This window comes from Hippoglossus stenolepis, chromosome 19 (genome assembly GCF_022539355.2).
Source record: "Hippoglossus stenolepis isolate QCI-W04-F060 chromosome 19, HSTE1.2, whole genome shotgun sequence".
Classification (NCBI taxonomy): Eukaryota; Metazoa; Chordata; class Actinopteri; order Pleuronectiformes; family Pleuronectidae; genus Hippoglossus; species Hippoglossus stenolepis.
The window spans coordinates 12,291,994-12,313,087 of record NC_061501.1 but is presented as its reverse complement, the minus strand read 5'-3'; the positions used below and the strand labels follow the sequence as shown (position 1 = coordinate 12,313,087).

Below are 21,094 nucleotides of genomic sequence, written 5' to 3'. Positions count from 1 at the left end.
GAGGAGAAACAGGAGAGGTGGATTTATGGGAAGTAGGAAGCAGGAACATGAACAGAATATAAACCTCCTGATCTCCTGTGTGATGAATCAGTCTCCTCAGTTTCTCGACACATCAGGATCCTGCCTGTTGCCAGAAACACATACGTTAAGAGCCAATTCTACCAAACCTCCATTTTTGTAACCTTTGATGACAATGTTGAATGGCCATTGTCGGTAAAAGCAGCGAGTGGAATACAGTGAAAAGGCTTTTTATTTACTTTAGCCATTTGAAACTTCCCGTGGAAACGGCTCAAGAGTTTCCTGATGGCAGATAGTGTTTATCTTTCCCGAACACCCCAAGGCCTCCCGAAATAAAGTGGACCTGCCAGTCCAAGGAAGTGCACTGCACGGGGAAGTGGAACGATAAGAGCCCCAGCTTCCTGTTTCGCTCACACACTAACAGCTCAGCGCAGCCTTGTGCACGGACACATACACACTCATGTACACAAAAACACCTTAAACTTGTTGTAGGCTTGGTTACAAATCTAACGCCACATCAACTGCAAGATACAGTGTGTACACAATGCACGCACGCCACTTTGTTCTGCCAAGTATTTAACCTACATTAACATGTGTTACACCTTCAGCTTCCACACTCATCATGAGACTGGGTTTGTTTCTGTGATGTGTCACGTAACAGAAGATTTATTTCAGTACCCTGTCAGAAAAACATTTTCACACCTTTCCTCATAAAATGGCTAAATCTTTTATCCAAAAAACAACCTTAATGTTCATAACTGTTTGTCTAAAATACCAAAACAGGACCCAAAAGGATTTTCCTTTGTAAAGAGTTATATTTGTTTTATATGAAATGAACAATGCCATATAACAGTGTGTATTCTGTGACAGTGTCCTGTCACTCCAGACTCCAGTTTAAGCTCTGAGGTCTGCAAATGTGCAGCATCACACACTCACTGCAGTGTCCCTTTAGTGTCTCTGGCACAGCGCCCCCTGTCTTCCTAAAAAGTGAAACAACCTTAACACAGAAGTACCTTCTTCATTTATTCTTTTGCGAGCTGAATAATCCTCTTTCCTTCGCCTTTTCTCCTTCTCTCACTTTTTCCCGTCAGCTATATCACATGTAGTCGTTCTAAGACAAAACATCTTCTACTGCACAAGCACAGTGTCCCTTTTACTGCTTGTGGCTTTGAAATAAATACATTTATCATATTCTCTTGACTTTTCTTGACAATGATGGAAACACCTTTTCTTTTGGTAATACTCCATTGTGATAGTGTGTGTGTGTCTGTGTGTGTGGGGGGGAGCAAATCACAAGTTGAATGAGGAACTGATGACATGATGAAATATTATAATAATTCATGTAATAGGTGATTCCCTATTTTTCATTGAATGAAACTTTAAAAAGGCCATCGTCTTCCTGGAAAAACTGAATTATGACTATTTCCCCGTTTCACTCATTATTCTGGGTAAATATCCAAAATTAAGATATTACACATACTTGATGCTTTGACGTGATACTGACAAATCAGGTGGGTCAGCTGATTCCGGCCATGTGTCATTTCCAGGGTGAAGTAAAGTGAGAAAACTAAGCAGATGATTGAAACTAGTCATTTTAGGAGGAGTGAAAGGAGGAAGGGGAGAGGCGGCAATGGAACTTAAAATAAATTATTCACTGTAACTTGTGGTCAGTGTAAGCTTTGAAAAAAAGAGAACTCCCAGATGTCACCATGAAAAAAGAAACACCCATGAGTTCCATATTTGTGGGGATATGATTCATTCTGTATTTTGGGTTCACCTGTGATGTAGAAGTAGACGTCCATCTGGTCTGTGCCTGCAGAGTTGGAAGCAACGCAGCGATACACTCCAGACACAAAGGCCTCTGCCACAGTCAGGACCCCCACTGTCTGTAGAGAGCACAAACATCCTCCTGAGCAAACCGACACTGAGCACACTGTTACACACACAGACACGCACGCGCCCACGCCCACGCACACGCCCACGCACACACCGGACATGGACACACACACACACACACACATACATTAGGCCTGTTACCTCTGCCTCTAATGGTAGGAGTCATATTTTCCAGTGGCTCACTCAGCAGACAATAGGGGTCTCTGAGCCAGACCTCCTGCCCACTTCCATCCCAGTGGGCAGCTCGACGTGCGAGCTGTCGATAAGTAATAATGTAGGTGTGTGTGTGTATGAGTGAGTGAGTGTGTGTGTGTGTGTGTGGATAGGTTACCAAAGAAGGAGAGAGAGCAGAGAGTGAGACGATCTTGTCTCACACTCGACATGTGAATACAAGCATGCATTTCTTTTTATCCATTATTTTTCCCATCCCAATACTTTGAACACAATATCTTGAGAACGCCTTGAGAGAATTTCCTTCGAATTTGGCACAAACGTTCAGTTGATCTCAATCAGAAGATTGGAGGTAATTCAAGGGTCAAGATTAAGGAGGCCTCAGAAACATGTTTTTGGCCTCCTGAATATGTGAAGTCGGGCTTTTAGGGAATTTCTTCAAATTTTGATCAGTTGTCACAAAGACTAATTGATTAGATCTCAGTGATCAAAGGTCAAAGGTAACGGTGATCTCATATGAATCTGAAAAATAAAATTTGGAGATGGAAACGGCACTGGGGGGTTGAGGCAAACAACTGCAGTGCTGCATTTATAGTTTATATTTTGATAATAAAGTAAAACTTATTTTACTCCGGTGAACTTTCCCAGATGTCTTTTATAAAATCTGCTAATATCTGCAACAAATCACATGAACTCTTCATGTCTTCAGCTCTTATTGAGGATGTTATTGCACCATTGAGTTTATACATCTGGCTCCTCTGTCAGAGTGTGTGTTTCAGTGTTTTCCACCTACCCTTTTCTTCCCCTGAAGAACTTCCTGTCTGTGAGTAACACTCAGGATGTGGTTGTGTGTAGACATGGTGGGGAGATCCTCTGTCACAGGGCGCCATAGCGAGGAGGACGCCGGACACACACACCTTAAAGGAGGAGGAGAGGGACAGGGACTCAGCTGTGTTGATACAAGTCTCCAAGTGTTTGTGTGTGTGTGTGTGTGTTCCTCAGCTGTACTCGGCAGGAGGAAGACCTGAACACCAGGGAAATGCCTTGATCTGCTGCTTGATGTTATCTTCACCGTCATTCACATAACCACCATCATCACCAAACCATTTTTATCAATAGCATCACATCCTCTTTCCCTGTCCTGCAGCCTGACAATAGCGGATCTTTGGAGTGCTATGTAATGCTGGATTGTTCACCTATGGAGGATGCAGAGGTGGTTCTGTCATCCTGTGGATCAGCTTCCTTCCATTCTTAACAAATCATCCCACATTTCCAGGACTAGAGTTCCTGTCGCTGTCAATGACTCTCACAAGTCTAAATCAATAGATTACACACGAGTGGAGCTGTGGGAACTGAAACTTATACAAGAGGCTTTGTGGTTTATTTGCATTCATCTCCTGAGGGTGAAAAACTGAAGTTGAGCAGAAGCTTGGGAGCGTCCCTATGCTTGATCTCATGGAGAGAAAGGTGCATTACAGAAGCTTAATATTCATATGATAAATATCTTATTGTAACCTCATCTATAATTAACAGTCATAAAGTGATGCCGGGATATGTATCTGATTCAATTTCTTGATTCCTCTACTGTGCCATGATAAATGTAATGTCATGGAAAAGTAGCGAAAGGTGTTAAATGTGTTGAAAACGTAGCAACATTTATTTTGTGCAAAATAAAATCTGAGTTAAATAACTTTTGTTGATTCATTCTCATGAGGGAAATTGCAAAAAAGAAAATTCTATTTTTGTGCATTTTACTATTAATAAACTATTTTGTGTACACATATACGGCACTGCAGATATCTTTTTGTTTATTAATATCGAAAGTGAATAGTGTTTCCTCTGTACCCTCTGTGAAGTTAATGTCCATCTGCAGCTGTGATTCAGCAGTTCAAATAAGTAGAAACTGAAACTTGACAATACCAAGCGAACGATTGTGCATTGTTTGAATCAATTATTCTTGTAAAGTGTGTAAGACAACCTAGTTATAACATTTTCATTTTCACTTTCTGTTTGTCTGTCTGTGATGCAGGCTGTTCAGACCCTAACCTCATTTATTTTAAAATACACTTGCTTTTGCAAATAAAAACTATTATACTCCTATCAGGCACTAACAGGAAAATTATGAACGAGGAAAGTTCAATAATTTTTGGCTCAAACTAGAAACTAATGTATTTAAGTCTGTTCTATGCAAGAATGCCAATGAAATCAATGATTCTCTCATAAGAGTATAATATACTCAAATAATATTTCTATCTATCTATCTATCTATCTATCTATCTATCTATCTGTTAGAATAATGGAGACAGATGTCATAATAAGAAGAATGCAGTTTTATTTTAAGACATGAACCATGTTCCTCAGTGTAAACTGTCATTTCCACAGAGTTCATTGATGCTCTGTGTGTTTATGTACGTGTTGTCATGTGTCCCTGCCCCTCTCTGTGTCTCTGTGTCTCAAACTCGGCCTCTCTGCGTCCCTGTCTCTCTGCGTCCCTGTCTCTCTGCGTCCCTGTCTCTCTCTGTCTCTGTCTGTATCCTCGTCCTCATCCTGAGCACCTCCCTAAGGTTGGTTCCTCTCTGCTGCTTGATTGCCCTTCCTCTTGGAATCTAGATAATGTGCGACCCACCCTGTGCATGACACTGTGGAGTCTGACGCACTCATACGCACGGGCTGCACAGATGCACAAAACATGTCTAGTTTTTAAAAAATCCCACGCACGCACGCATACACACACGCACACACACTTGCATATACCAGCAAACACTCCCATGCGTCCCAGGAAAAGCTTTCTCAATCAAAGTGACACCCACATACACAAATGGGATTAGTAACACGGATATGTGGAGAGGTAAACGTGGTTAGACACAGAAAATGAACACGTACACATGCAAACAGCCACATTCACACAGTGTGTGTCTGCAAACAGGGTGAGCAGCTGCTTGGATGAAATGAATGAACTGTTCCCAGTTGTGTATCAGTGGGGGTCATCTCCTGCCTTTTTTCTTCCTGCCCTCTTAAGCTGCCTAAAATACTCCTGTTTACTGTCCCTGTGTGTTCCGGTCTCAGCCCCAAAATAACCACAGAGCTGTAAAAACCAATACACAAATATAAGCAAAGTTTAATGCAAAAACACAAACAACCGATATAACACTTCAGTACATCTTAACAGATTCATACAAAGTTGGCAAATATTGTCATTTCGTCATATGTAAGTTAGTTGTATAAAATTATTAAATATTAGATTCATATATTACTCATAGAACATCTGTATACAAGGAATGGATCACATTGGGAGACACCCGTAGAATGGGGGACGCACACGCACGCACACGCGCACACACGCACACACACGCACACACACGCACGCACGCACGCACGCACACGCACACACACACACACACACACACACAGAAGTGAACTCTACTAAAACGCTAACCACTCACTCTCTTAACATGGCTTGTAGTATCACACATACAGTACATTTAGATTTGACTTAACTTTCGATACAAAGACAACAGGGCTGTTATACTGACGTCGTTTGCCACACAAGACGTTTTTGACACTGGACGACACATCATGACACAACATGACAGAGGGCGGTCATAGTCTCTGGTCCGTGGAGACTTCCTACATGGTAGGCGTCTGCTGACCTTCAGTCTTTTAATAGAGAACTGTAGGCATCCCATAGTGAACAACACAAATCTTGTCCTCTCTCTTGTTTCGCCCGTCCATGGTGAGCACATTCGACCCTCTACCGGTGGCTAAAAATCGGAACAGAAACTCACAGCTTTTGTGGATGTCAGAATCAGATCGGGGGCTTGAGACAGGCACGGTTCATGCACCCATTATAGTACCACTCTAGGACACAAAAAACTAAGCAAAGCAGCTCCAGAAATGTGGCTGGTGGATGGATGGAATTGCACTTCTTCTGGCTCAAAATGTCTGTGAAATGTAAAAAATAAAAAGCATAGACAACTACAGGATGGCTGGGTGCGAGCGGGGGATGAAACTGGCAGAATGAAGGAAATAAATAAATAATCAGTAAAGCAGTGGGTCCTTAAATCCTCAGTGATGAGACTTATATTCTTCCGTGTTTCCTGCGTGTCCTGGTTGTCACTGCTCAGCAGTGGTCCAAGTCACTTTCCTCACTTCCCACAGTTTACCGAACACAGGATCATCACTTAGGATCTGTGGTTGTGTCACTGAGCGTTCTGGCTGCCGTGCAGAAGCACTGATGAGTTTGTGGAGGGTGTGGGCTCCAGGGCGGGAGGCGATGGGGAGTTGTTCTTCTGTAAAGGTAGAGGATGCTGGGATGGGGCGGAGGGCAGAGGTGGTGAGGGAAGGGGTAGGGAGAGGTATGTGTGGGGGGCAGCGGAGTTGGGGGTGGGGGGTGTGTGATGGGGGGCTCTCAAGAATAGATCAAGCTCTTGAGGAAGCGGACTGTGCCACGTTTGAAGACGAAGGGACAATCACGCTGCTGGGAAGCGTCTCGCATCGGAGAGGAAGCCAAACAACGAGAGGAAAAGCGCTCTGATTTTCGCACAGGAAGCCCAGTGCGCCTCCTGCCTGGGCCAGATAAGAGCGCTGCGGTTCCCAGGGCCAGACCCAGGAGTGGACCCGGGACCCAGGCGTGAGGCCCCCCGTCAGCCGGGCCCGGCCTGGTCCACAGTCCCTGGGCCTCCTCCGGCGCGGCGTCAGGCTCGTGGTGCAGCCGGGCTGCAAAGAACAAGGGCCCAGTGAGGATCCAACCAAAAAAACTGGTCTAAAGAAACACACTCAAAACACTGAAGCAGAACCAGAACAGAGCTTTGGGAAGAGCCACATGTCTGTCAGGCACGGCTTTACTTTAAGTCCTCATGTTTAGAATTCATGTCAACACTAAATAAATGGTTTATAACACACTTTTAATGTGGTTGTACAAAGAGTTAAGGAACTTTTGAAGTGTTTTATTGTCCTTTTACACAACATATTCCACTTATGGTTTCCCATAGGAAAAGTTAATTATTGTTAAATATTATATTGATACATGCATGTGTTATAAACCATTAATTAAATGTATATGTGCTACTTCTGAATGCTAAATAAATGGACTTAAAGTAAATGGTTATGAGCCAGTGAACAGGGCAAATGTAATCTGCACGTGAGCAACAAGCTGTAGCTTCAGTGTACACCTTTGTTTTATCTTTATGTTATATTATGTTTATTGTTTTCTTGCACTTGTCATGCAAATGTGTTTTATGTGTTTTATTTAAAATTTGACTCACAAACCAATCACAATTTTTTTTTACCGAAACATAAAAAAATGTATACAAATAACTGATCATGAATTGGGTGTAACTCAGCAACTTTTCTTCCATGTGCAGATTGCATGTCCCGTGATAATAAAACACAACAGAAGCAGAATATAAAAATACAATTTCCACGAAATCGAAACATTTTGTTTGAATATGCAGCAAATATTCTAGGTAACGTTTCTGCAGGATGAATATTGTATATCACAAATACGTCTTGGTTCAGGGCCAGCTGGTCAAGAGCATACTCGTGTACATTTTGTGTATTTGGTATTTGGCAGAGACGGACGGATGAAACCCACAGTGGCGGCACCTCGGCATGGCGCCATGTAAGAGTGCCGGGCTCAAGGGTCAAGTACACCGATGATGTCAGTGTGTCTCAGAGGGGGGATAGAGTGTGGGCGGCTGCTGTGGAGCTCTCAGGTAATACTTAACCTCTCTGACTCGTTCATAAGCAACACAATAAGTGTGTGACCTCCAAGAACAACTCAATCAATGCTTCTGCCAAGTGCTCGCTGGAATACTTGGGTGTGTGGGTGTGTGTGTGTCGGTGTGTGTGTGAGTTAACTAAATAACTGTCCCTCTGCATCACAGGGTTGGGCCATTTCTCATGAGAACTTTATATATAGTGTGAGTGTGTGTGTGTGTGTGTGTGTGTGTGTCAGATATAAGAAAAAGCATCACAGGATGCAGTGTGCAATCACAATAATAAACAGGCCTCTCACCCTACGTCCTGCACAGGAAATTCATTAAATCATAGTGTTTGATTTGGAAACCAACAAATCGTGACTGAGAGCACGGAACTGGCTTCTATTGAAGTGTGTTTTTTCTCTGCCCTTTCAAGTCTGAGATACACTGTGTGCTATGCCTGTGAATGTACACACACACACACACACACACACACACACACGCACACGCGCACACACACACACGCAGGCCACACATTTGTATGCACTCAAACAAACATATGGAAAAGGACACATGGATAGTAAGAGAACAAACATATGGACGAGCAAGCAAACTCACAAACACAGACATGATGAAACGCACACAAGTGGTTGGGGGTGCATGTGCACAAATAAACACACACACATTTTCACACATTCCCGCACATGAAAGGCCCCCAAATGCATCTGTTCTGGTTACAAGAAGGAAACGCTGTCTGAACACACGCTGATGTAGACAAAACATGTCTCGTTTTTCAAAAATCACACACACACACCACCTACACTAAATAACAATAATTTATGTGTACTGTATATTTTTGTATCATTATTATGTTGCAGACCAAATAAATACCAACTAATACTCTGACTAAAAGTCTTTTTTCAATTTGTACAATTTAATACTTTTGCTGTTTTGCAGTTTAATTTGTTTGATTAAAAATGTTTTTTGCATAACTTTGATTACAAATAATTCAAATAACTCAGTTTAACTGTTTACTATACGTTTCTATTGTGCCTGGTGTGTGTGTGGACACATTTTATTTCACTTTATAACATGACAAATGGCCACAGCCTCTATAATAGAGGAAGGTTTAAAGATTTCCACGGTAACAAATATTATTCAATACTAAAGCTTTTTGTAATTCCAGCTGGTAATCTCAAAGGTTTCCCGCTCATGTCTCAATGTACACACTATGCTGCACACTTCAGTTTCCTCTGTGCTACTTACAGGCCTTTGGGCGGACAGGGATGCCAGAGCCACTGGACGTGTGGAGGAGGGACTCCGTGGGACGTGCAGTGCAGCGCTTGTCGGCTCCCCCGTGGCACAGAGCCCGGGTCCTGCAACGACACCGCTTTCTCCCCTATCTGAGGACTCACTGTCAAACAAGAAGCCCAAACACACACACACACACACACACACATTCATACAGACACAAGAGCAGAGTTCAGTCACCGAGCGGAGTTTTAGTTCGTGCTCAGAGCGGCTGTTTATTTCTTGTTCCTCACCGTTGACAACAAGTGTGAGCGTGAGATTCTGGTAGAGGCCGTGTTCCTGGATTCGTACCAGGATGGTGTACTTCCCAGCATCCTCCTCTGCAACGTCCCGGATCACCAGGGAATTCCCGTCCATGTGGTATCGGGAGCATTGCTCTGCCGCCACCGTGTCATCCTTCAGCCTGTCGGAAAAAATAAGACTCCTGAGCAAAGTTTTCAATTGGAAAGTGAGTAACGCTTGTTTTAAAGTTCTGTGTGACTGCCAACGTAAACCAGAGTTTTAAGGCAGAGAATATATTGTAATAATATTTTTACAGATTTAAAATGTTTGCTGCGGTGGTCGATTAAAGAAGAAAGGCGATGATTCACAGGTAGAGCTTCAGATGTGAGGATCAATGTGACGTCTTACCAGATGACTTTAGGGGCAGGAAATGCTTTTAGTTTGGGAGAGATTCTGTACGATTTCTGTCCAGCTTGAGCCTCCATCACAGATCCATGTCTGGGCTTCAGACGGATGAACGGACGGTCTGAAGTTGGGGAAAAATCGATGTCAGATTCAGTTTGTGGCACATTTACACAACTCCTGATAAGTGACTCAGAGTCTGAAAACCTCAGAATGAAACTTGAGTAATGAGAAATCTGATCATATCTGTGGTTGAACTTCTGATGTGTGGGCGAGTTTTAACAAAGAAATTCTCACCGTAAACAGTAACAGTGACTTTTTGTTGTTTGGTCTTTTCCCCGCTGGTGACGCGACATGTGTAGAGGCCTCGATCTGACCTCTGGAGTCTGGGGATGGTCAGGATACTGTAGAACAACATGTGTGTTCTGTGTTTCAGGAGCCTCTTGGTAAAGGAGCCGACGTTGTTGCTCTGAAGGTTGAGAGGAAAAGAATCAATGCTAAAAGTTCACCTGCCTTTTTTTGACATTTATTTTTGAAAAACAAACAGAAGAGCTGGAATTCATTTGACTGAATGTGACATTCAAATAACTGGAGCAATCAGCAGCAATATTGGAATAGACTGGAATGTTTCTGTATAAATATTCAAATTACATATAATTATTGGTAGTTGATAGGTGCTTTATTAATGCTTCACAGATAAGTAATAGGGGAATTAATGAGGTCAAGTTTTGGATGTTCTTGGATCACAGTCACAGCCGTAAATGCCCCCAAAAAGTCAAATAAAACAATATTTGTAAATGTGAGAAGAGTAAAGAATCCTCAAAATCTGGGAGAAACCCACAGACCATAAATAATAATGACTCAGTCAGTTAGAAAGTACGAGGTTCTTTCCTTGCAAGGATCACTGTCCACATATTGAGTATTTGTCTCCAGTGGGAGTATACATGGAGTATAAATACATTATTTATCAAGTAATTATACAATCATTGGTTACAAGTAATTAATACCCAATGACCTTAATAGAAAGTGGTTCAGAACTAATATTTCATTGGAGGGAAGCTATTGAATTGAATGGGGAGTCACATCCAACAGGACAGGACAAAAAAAGGACCAAAAAAACAGTACCTCGCACATTTGAAACTACCTTAAAAAGGAATTAAGCGCAAATATACTTTCAAAGAAACACTTGTCCTGATAAAATGCCAATAAAGTAGTGTCTAGTTTCTCTGTTGTTGCCCAAAGGCACTCTGGCAGTACTCGACAAGCACCTGTACCAGTCTGCCATCCCACTGCGTAAAGAGATGTACATTAACCCTCTCCTGTTCAGTCTCTTTCATGTAACACTGTGGCTCTCTGGTCTCCACAGACTTTAGTGCAGCTCTGACCTTTCCGGGAAAGTCCCAGGTGATGTTGACTCTGGTGTTCAACTCCCCGGTGGCTGTGCAGTTCAACACCAGGCTCTTTCCCTTCAGAGCCTGCACAGGTCCACTGCTGTTCAGATACACATCCATGATGTTACTCACTGCGGGGAAGAGAGGGCAAAACGTAAAGGAGATGCATATAAATCAGTTTGCGATTTACATGTTGGGTATAAACTGACCTGGTCTGTGCACAAAGTATTTATGCGACTTGTGTGTGACGCCATCGATGACGGTCTGGCAGAAGAAGAGGCCGATGTAGTAGAAGGTGGGAGATCGGATGGTGAAGCCCTGCTTACCGTTCCAGATGATGTTCATCTGGTCAGGACTCAGGCTCCGGCTGGGAAACTGTGGGAGGAAAAGATCCCACATCAAATATTTCACAGCACAATAACCATAAGAAAATGAGCATAAGGAAGGAATACGGTCACATGACCCTGCTGAAACACATGACAGTGAGGTCATGTGCATCAGGAGATAAGATGAATGCAGTGCATCAGAAAAATGTGTCAGTTTTCAAAACCAGAGGTTAAAGGTCATGTCACCATTCAGGTTACACATGTTTAAAGTCTGCTGCAGCTCTGAAAGACCTTTAGAAGAAAACAACTGGTGGGGTCATCTCAACTTGGGCTAAGGATGGTTTTGATAAAAGGCCTGAAGGGGTGTGCTGTTAGAAACAAGTAAACATAGGAGGTACAGGGAGGATCCAAATAAAAATGCAATTTAATTCCATTATGATAATTATAAGATCCAGTATTTTTTAAGTCTGACTCCGAGAAGAAACTGAAAGTCATATCTTTGTCTCAATTCCTTAAATCGGAGTGTTGCTTCTGCAAATTTTATGGACTGCAAGCCTATGTCCTGGATTTTGAGTTTGTTTGATTATAAAAATACCAAACTTACAAGCCCTTAGGGAGAAGTCCAAGTCAACATAGTTTAAAATAGAATGTCACTCAGTAGAGTGAATACCTCCGACGAGGCCCAACAGCCCCCAGTAATCCAGTCGAGCTGCACCAAGTTACACACACTCATAAATATCAGTCCCTAAAATGTGCCTGATTTTTTTCATCAAGGTTGATGAACTATTTCCTGGGAAACCAAAGAGAATGTTGAAAAACTTGTAATATTAAAGAGAAAAGAAAAACTTCCTGGTTCCGCCCCCTGATCCGGATCGGTGCCAAGATTGAAAAGCCTCCTTCCTCCAAGTTACATGGAAATCTGTTCAGTGGTTTTTGCGTAATCTTGTGAACAAATAAGTAAACAACCAGAAAGGACAAGGGTGAAAACACAACTTCCTTCAAGAAAGAAAAATCGCAACTCCCAAGTCTTGTGGTTGACCTTTAACATTTTGATGCATAGGCCTAAATAAAGGATGTGCAGGGTTCGTCTAAGAGGGAGAAATGTTTATGCTCATAAATTGTAGGTTTTCATTTATAGAGTCTTCTTGTAGAATCTAAAATACAGAAACGTGAGTTAAAGAAGTCTCCAGAAGAAGCTGATTACATTCTCACTGTGTTGGTTTTATAACGTGGGTTCTTGGCAACCTTGACATGGACCCTCGTAACCTTGTTGTTTTCTTGGAGGCAGCGTCAAGGAAATGTGACACAGTGGAAGCGTCCCACCCACTCTCAAGGGAACAGGTAGAGCCCCCCCCCTTCTCCTCCTGCACCCCCAGTGTGAATTGTCCGATATCCCCCCTCCCAGACAGTGGCGACTCCTCTGAACTCCTCCACCCATACTCCTGCAAAGTGTGCGGCCCCCATCTGAGCGCCATCAGTGCCCTCTCTGCCCCATCCTCAAAAGGTGGAGATGGTGGTGGAGGTGGAGAACGAGTCGGGGGGGGGTCAGGATGTGAGAAACGTCACTCCGGCCCATCTCCTCGCATCCTGTTACTCCAGGATATAGACACTTTGACTGGAACCCCAGGTCGACCCCATCGTCCCCGACCTGCTGCTCACTTTCACAAGAGAGCAGAGCCTCCTGGGTGTGGTTCCCGCTGAGAGGGGGGGTCACGTCAAAGATCCAAGCAAAGTGCAAAAATCCTTCCAGGAAAAAAACACTCCAGAGACAGTGACAGCGAGTGGATTCCTGGTTCAGACCGGCCAGCGCAGGTCGGAGGAGGGAGCGGGAGGTGAGGGAGGGGGCGGGAGGTTATTTTTAGAGGAGAACATTGCCAGAAGTTTGCGAGGAGATGGAAGCGAGACAAAAACACAGCTTTACACATCCTGAATTCTAATTCCGTAGAATTTCAAGTTCCTAGATGTTTCCTCTTGGTATTTTAGAAATATTAGCAGCATGGCTCTGTGGTTGGCAATGTCAGTGGGAAATAGATTGCCAAGAAATCTTACTCAGACTTTATCATGTTCCCTCATCGGATCTCATCCTGACCTTTCCTCTGTAACACCATGATGACAATGACGTTTGTGGTCAGTGAAATTTCTCGCAGAAATGTCATGGTTTGAAGTGAAACTTGACACAGGTAATCCAGTTCCCCAGAGGATGAATTTAAATAACTTTTGTGATGCTCTGACTTTTTTATCTCGCACCACCTATCATCAGTTCAAAATTAAATTTGTCTGGTTTTTGACTGAATAGCAGCAAAACCAGTGACGTTCAATTCACTTCAGCTCCTTCTTTTCAGGCTCTGGAGGACTATTGTCAAAGCTGAAAGAATTACTTAAAGGTTGAGTGTGTAGGATTTAAAGTTATCTATCGGCAGAAATGGAGCGTGATATTAAAATTATTTCTATTGGTGTGTAATCCCGTAAAACGAAGCATCATTGTGGAAAACATTTCATGACGGGAAGTGTCGGATCTCGGACGTTAAAACTTCAAACCACACAGGGTCAGAAAAGTTTCCCATCAACACCCACTTATTCCCCTTAATTGGATTGTCTGCTCCAGCTCCCTCTGCGTGTTCGGCAGCTACTCCATTGTAGTTACACCACAATAAGCTTCCTACAGTGACGAACAAGCCGTTATATTATGATTGAGGAGAACGGACGGTACTTTGATTTGTCAGGGGCCAACAGTAGCTGCCTCTGCTTCCTCCACCAGGCACAGCAGCAGCAGCTGTTTAGAGCATCAGTCAGAGGAAGCTGGCAGCCAGGGTTCTTACTACAAGAGAAGAGATGGGAAGTGCCCCCGGCTGCGGGCCAACAGGGCACTTCAGACTCTGCGTCCTGTCTCCAGAGGTGGAAGCAGAGCGGCTGTGGGCACCACGCAATGGGGGAAAAGCCCCTGAAGAAAGAAGCAGCTTTGACGGTTTCCTCGAGGATGTGCACAAACAGATTCAATGCATTTCAACTTGTGAACTACATTGACCTACAGACCTACACACTGATATATTAACATGTGCATTCAAACACACATGCAGTCAACAAGCACTCTAAATGCTCCTCTTTGCACTTAGGGACTCTGTCTCCCTCACTCAGCACTCAAGCACCAGCACTCACAAACATATCCGCACACACTTTCACACATATCCGCAGATGGACGCAAACAAACGGACACACACGCCACGGTGCAATGGCTGCCAAGATAAGAACAATGTGGGCAAGGATCAGGAGAGATACGAGGCAGATAATTGTGTGTATTGGTGAGCCCCCGATGGAACAAACTGGGATGTGCAGAGAATGTGTGTGTGTGAGGTGATTGGGCTGAGGTGACGTGCATGTGCAGAGGCATGTCAGAAATAATGCAGAAAACACACAAATTGTCATTTTATCCTTTTTTTGTTTTTGCACTGACCTTGACCAGAGTGGTGGTGACATTGGGGTGTGTGACCCGACAGGGGATGACCAGCGGCTGCTTCTCCATCAGGTACAACACATCTGGGCTCAAACCCGGCTGTTCCACAAATGGCCGCTGGCTGTCTGAAACCCAAACACTGCGGTCAGGGACACATATGGTACAGATAAAAAAGATGGTACAATCAATACATTAAAGCGTTTTCACCCAAATGATAGAAAAACATATTTCATTATACCCAGTGGGACTTGCACATAAACTAAGTTTTGAGATATTTGTGGTATATTGATCATCTGAATCAAGTGTCCTGGTTACTCTGGACACAATCAGGTGCAAGGGCTTCACGGACATGTTGAGTTGGCATCATCTCCATCACTCGCTGCAGCTCCGCTAGGTTACTGCTCTGAGCACAGTAAGTGAGGGGGACTCAGATCCTCTCTCGTTTGGTCAATAAGAGGATAATGTTTGAATTTAGTAAGAAAATGATTATATAGAATGATCAAAGTGAGAGGGATAAAAAAAAAAAGACGAACTCCTTGACTGAGTGAGAAAATATGTTTTTCTCATCCACACACACACACAAAGGAAAAGAAAACAATCAGCTGCTTCTATGCACAAACACACAAACAAACACTTGCAAGTATCAATCTCGGCAACAAACAAAAACAAACAGACACACACTCCCGAACACACACACACCGACCTCCACACCCATTTATTGAATACCCATTCAGCAGATGACTGCCTGTAGTCAACAATAAACACACAGATTGTTTAGAGGCAATCAAACGGCCTCTCTGCGCTCTCCTCCCAGCTAACAGTCCTGTGCCATTGAAAAGGTGTGGGTGTTGCTCGCTGTATTGTTTGTTACCGTAGGGTGTTATTCAAGGAAAGCAAATCTCTGAACATTTGAACAAAAGTACCCCAAGGACTAGCGGACTGAGGGCTTCCTTCTCTTGCTTTGATTCTTAATCGAGGACTCGGGGAGGGAGGCAACGTCTGAGCAAGAGCTGCAGGCCAAGTCTGACGCTTAATGGACATGGCGACCTGAGCGATTGATGGCCCCCGAGGGTCCTGTTGGCCAAACAGTAGAGTGCCCTGTGACCCTGGCCATCGGCCCGCCGCTCCACGCCCCGCGCAACCCAGTCTGACCAGCGTCATCGTCCAGGACAGGGAGGAGCTGGCGGGGCAGACATTGTGCCTCCTCTGCCCCTGGATACCTCCGAGCCTCTGGCCTTCATCCTCTCCCTCTCAACTCCTCACTTCCACATACCTCCCAGTCGCCACCTTGTAGAGACACAGCGACATCCCCTCCCAGCACACCCCCTTCAAACCCTTCCCCTCCTCCCCCAAGCACAGGATGCTTCAAGCAAGGCTGAGCCGAGCAGATAAGGCTGATGCCCTGGGAAACTCTGCCCGGGCCTGAGCCTTTCAGCAGCTGGGCTATTCCTGGCCTCGAGGTAGCACGTAAATGAAAGTAAAAAAGGATTTATTTATAGACAAGAGGGAGGCTGAGAAGGGAGAGGCAGGGGAGGGAGGAGGGGAGTGAAACTGTTCCAGAGTCATCTAGAAGGATGTGTTGTTGGGACAAACAGTGTTTAGATATAATTGTCTCTCTGGCATTAGTCTGAATTTAGCACCCACCACGTCCTGTTTAACCTGGGGATGAAAACAATAAGCATGACCGGGTGAAGGAGTGAGACCGAGTCAGAGAGAGACAGAGAGAGACACAGAAAAGGAAAAAAGGTGCAGTATTGTCTTACCTGTGACATATACATAAACGGAGGCCTGTTTTCGAGGTCGGTGCCGATACCTGCAGCGGAACAGGCCCGTGTCCTGAGGCCGGCTGCGGCTGATCGTCAAGCGGCTGCAGTGATGCTGACCTGTCCTCCCACAGCGAGAGTCCTCCACTGTCACCTGGTCTCTGGTCACACCCGATGGGAACGCCCAGGTCAGCTCCCAGCGACCCCTGGTCCGCAGGCACAGGGGATTGATCGAAATTACACTTTATATTCAATTACATTCAGATCACACCAGAGGAACGTCATCCCTTTATCTAATGATAGTTTAATCATCTATGAAAGTTTTTACTATTGTTTATTTAAGACTCATACTTCCATTAGCCTTTTACTGTAATTGTTTTATTGATGTTTTTATTGTCATTTTATCAGTAAGGTGTCCTTGAGTGTCTTGAAAGGGGCCCATAAATAAAATGCACTATTAAAGTGAGAGGATGGAGGAATGAAGCCTCAACCTAATGTGTCCCAGTGAGTTTCATTTCGCTAAGAGGACTCATAAAGGTCTTTATAAGAAATATATAATTCTTTATGTTTTGGTTTCTTTTGACTTTTGTTATGTTCTGTACTAGGAGGCAAAAGAGATCTGGATAAAATACCATTAATATCAAGTTTAAGAAAAACTCAACTGACTTGGGAGTTTTTGCTAATAAATGTACGAGAAACATTTAAAATGGAAAAACTGAGACGAACTGAATCATGAGACTAAAAGAAGCACAACTGGAAGAAAAAGGCTAAAATGTGACTGAAAAGTTTAGAGCTGTTTTGTGATGTTATCAATGATATAAAACTCTTCAAGTAGATTCAAGTGGAAAACAAACATTTGCATTGTGATATAAAAGTGTTGTAATGAGTCTCGGTGATGAAAGGGAGCGAGGCTGAACGTTCGATATGTTATTTTACAGGTATCTGTCATGATGAAGGTTGCATCGCTGCTTAAATGATATAAAGTCTATAAACTCTACAACTCTTCAAATCTGTCTGACAGAACTCTCTGTTGAATAACTTGTTTCCCAAATCCCTGCACCTTCCTGTGGTTTTCATTTTGTATTCCTTAGTATACTTTTGTGGAGGATGTTCTCATATTTTGTTTAGTGTGTTTTGTGCTTCATTACTTGCTGTGGTAACCAGTTTCCCAGTTTCTTCTATTTATCTATGTTAAATTGAGATTTTTCTGGCGCTCACGTCCATCTACCTGAAACTCACCTACAGCTGAGCTGCAGTGTTTGGCTGGTGTTTCGGATCAGCGGATGAGTTTTCACATCCAGGATGGGGACGCTGTATTTCCCTTTTTGTTCTTTATCTGCAGACCCAGAAGAAAAGATGAGAACTCAGAACACAAGCAACATCATGTTATCAAGTGAGAATGTGTAGAATCAGGTGTATTAAAATTAATTATAAAAAACAGTCCTGTCAGGTCAGAGGTCAAGGTCAGGTTATAATTCAGGGTCTGGACAAAATATATGTTAATATGGTGAAAGGGGGCTTTGATAGAGAAGAGTTATGTTTGTTGCATCTTTTCATTTAAATATATAACTGGCAGCAATTCAACAGGCTTAATCCAAATCCAAATCAGTGCAGCTCAACATGAGACCAATTTCAGAGGAAATCCTGGAGGACAAAACACTTTCCAGCCGATAAACACTTTGGACAGTTCCTGTAAACGCTGTCCACTACAAACTAAACTAAACCCAACGTTTGACTGACTGAAGAACCCGTCTCAGTGAGTTCAGGCGCTGCAGCACGTCCTCCATCCAGGCCACAGTGTCTGTGACCCTGGCTCGGGCCACTTGACAGCTCGTGTGGAAATGCGTAAGCAGCGTCCCTCTTGTTTACCGAGCGAAGGCATTTCTCCACTCCATCGCCGAGGGTTTATTAATGAGAGATAAAGATGGCTGTCCATCCGCCCTTCCTTCCTCCAAACAACAGCGGAAACATCATTCAGGGAAATCCGTCCTTCACTCTTCTGACCGCTCATTACAAAGTTTACCAGCGTTCCTCAAAACACAACCACCCCTCGGCTCTATGAGGAGTTCAATCACTTAGTGAGTTTATCACTAAAGTCCATTATTCCCATTCACTGTCAGCATCATTGTTCCCAGTGGACGACCCATTGAGCAGATCTAGCATTACTCACACTACTAGCACTTCCTATACGGTTTCCTTGGATTTGACGGTGTGCGAGTGGGCAAGAGACGCACACACACACACACAAACACACACATTGTGAGGGAAGTGAGGGATCTCCTCCACGCCTTTTGGGGCTTTTTCAACAAGCTGTGAAGTAGATAAAAGCCCAATTTACAAATAATCCAGTCTGCTGCGTCCACAAGACAATAGTAAGAGTTCAGTCCTAAACTTCACAGTCCTGATCACAGAAAAGTAGAAGTCTTGTGGCCGGTTTTCACTCACTCATCATTAAATCCCTTCTACTGACTTATTGGGAAGTTTGGAAGAATCATTTGGCGGCATAAAGAAATGTTAAGTATCAATGTTCAAATAACTAAAACACTATTATTCACACAAAAGTGAAATTCAGAGCATCCATCTACATTATATCATACATTTTCTGCATTATCGAGGAACAAATGTGACAAAAACGTAAAAAAGTATTTAGTGAATTGAATATATTTCACAATTTCTAATTGTGTATTTCTCTTAGAAATGTAAAGATCTTTGACAAAGACATTAAGATGAATGTGAATGAATATGAATGTGAATTTACATGTGAATACGTTGCATTAGAACGATGATAATCATCAGTCATATCATAATATATGTTGATTATTCTTCTTTTTCAAGTTTGAAATCAATGCACCCCAAAAATCTAAAAGTTTGACTTGGACAAGATGATTAGTAAACATTTATAATATTGAAGTAAACAGCTTTTTGTAACAACAGGAGACAATTTCTTTCATGTTTTTTTAGGGAAAAGTGTTAAATATACTTATATAGTATGTGTGAAAACAAATACGGTTAAGTTTAGAGACAGTCATCGTTAAGCGACACTATTCTTTTAGATTTGATCAAATTTATTTACAGATATTGAATGGGTCTCACATATGAAGTTAGTTTTACTTTTGCTGCAACAAATGAGCACTAACACCACATGGATCTGTGCGCACAAAGACAACCTGCCGACCGCTTTATAAACACACATTAACCCTGGTTCCTTCTCACTGGATATCTTCCCTCAGCTGGTCGTGACCCCTCGTTCACTTCTATCAGAACTTCCATTTGACAAACTCATCAGTCTCAGGAAACAACGCCCTGCGTGCGTCCATTCAACCGGGGCCAAGCGCACAAGGAGCCCGGTCACAGAGGTCCGCGTTCTCCAAACAAGTGTGCTGCAGGATACCGCTTATCTCCCTCTCTGCACTCGGTGCCAACAGGTTTACAAGGAGAAGAGCGTCAGACACACGCGGTCACCGACCACTTATCAGAGCGATTTATGAGCGAACACAACAGACTGCTACAGCAAGATAGGGATTTGTGCATCTTTTGTTTTTTCCCAAAGAAAAGACTGACTGCTGTGTCCTGATGATGGAGATGAGTCTATTTGTTTAAAAAACCCGTGCGTAAAAGCAGCCACTCGTTTATAGGAAACATCTTCGAAGTCGTGCGTAAGTGGCTTTTCCCCTTGAAGTTGCAAAAAGCCCAGTTTCCTCTTAGGTTTAAACTCACTGAGAACTTCAAATACCAACAGAACTTTTTAAATCTGTGAACATGAGCTCTAATCTCAGCAGCAGGTGTCCTGTGCGCCAAGTGCAAAAGCAGAAGCAAACCTGTTACTCACCCTTTGCCCAAACGCCAAACAATCCACAAAGCAGGCAGAGGAGGATGCAGTTCATCATGTCTGCTGACTCCGGTGCAGTTTTCGAATATGAAATATGACAAGTTTTTATTCCTGCTGTTTTCTTCCTCCCCAAAGAGCAGACTACAGGAGGCACAGCGCGCCTGGCTGCTGCGCTCGGCTGATGGTCGCTGCGTGGAGGTGGTGGTTGGTTTCCTGAGGAGAGCTGCGTGAGATCACGCAACAGGACACCGCGCCTGTATCCAATGCAACTTTTTCCCATCGGTTAGTGGGATAGCGGCGCAGATTTATACAGTTCCCACAGTGCGGCCACCGGATAGTGGACTTCCGTGACGTCCACTGACACACCCATGGCGCGTAACCGCGGTCCCCTTTTAGCTCCCCCCAGTGACCAACCAATCGACCAGTGAGGTGTTGTTGAAGGAATATTGTAGGACCCAAATTAGCCCTTTAGACCAGTTGTGAAGAAGTTTTTTTTATGCAGGAAACTATCTGACAATAGTTCTACAATCTGGATGAGGTATGCACCACATATCAGAGGATGCGCACTGAGCAAGTCTGTGCGTACATCTCATTCCCTGGTTCGGTATACGGGAT

General features: G+C 43.5%; 1 protein-coding gene across 3 annotated transcripts in view; it reads right to left on the bottom strand.

Moving 5' to 3' along the window:
- flt1 (fms related receptor tyrosine kinase 1) overlaps positions 1-21,048 on the bottom strand; it is a 31,297-nt gene extending 10,249 nt beyond the window's left edge. For all 3 annotated transcript variants that reach the window (XM_035141946.2, XM_035141947.2, XM_035141948.2), the window contains exons 1-12: positions 20,480-21,048; positions 17,890-17,986; positions 16,651-16,856; positions 14,888-15,012; positions 11,320-11,485; positions 11,105-11,241; positions 10,017-10,188; positions 9,726-9,843; positions 9,329-9,498; positions 9,051-9,198; positions 2,879-3,002; positions 1,796-1,904 (exon numbers count right to left, since the gene is read on the bottom strand). In XM_035141946.2, the coding sequence (XP_034997837.2) occupies positions 1,796-1,904; positions 2,879-3,002; positions 9,051-9,198; positions 9,329-9,498; positions 9,726-9,843; positions 10,017-10,188; positions 11,105-11,241; positions 11,320-11,485; positions 14,888-15,012; positions 16,651-16,856; positions 17,890-17,986; positions 20,480-20,759 (1,852 nt within the window). In that variant the 5' untranslated portion in view covers positions 20,760-21,048. The remainder of the gene's footprint in view (positions 1-1,795; positions 1,905-2,878; positions 3,003-9,050; positions 9,199-9,328; positions 9,499-9,725; positions 9,844-10,016; positions 10,189-11,104; positions 11,242-11,319; positions 11,486-14,887; positions 15,013-16,650; positions 16,857-17,889; positions 17,987-20,479) is intronic.
- Positions 21,049-21,094: the final 46 nt, after the last annotated feature.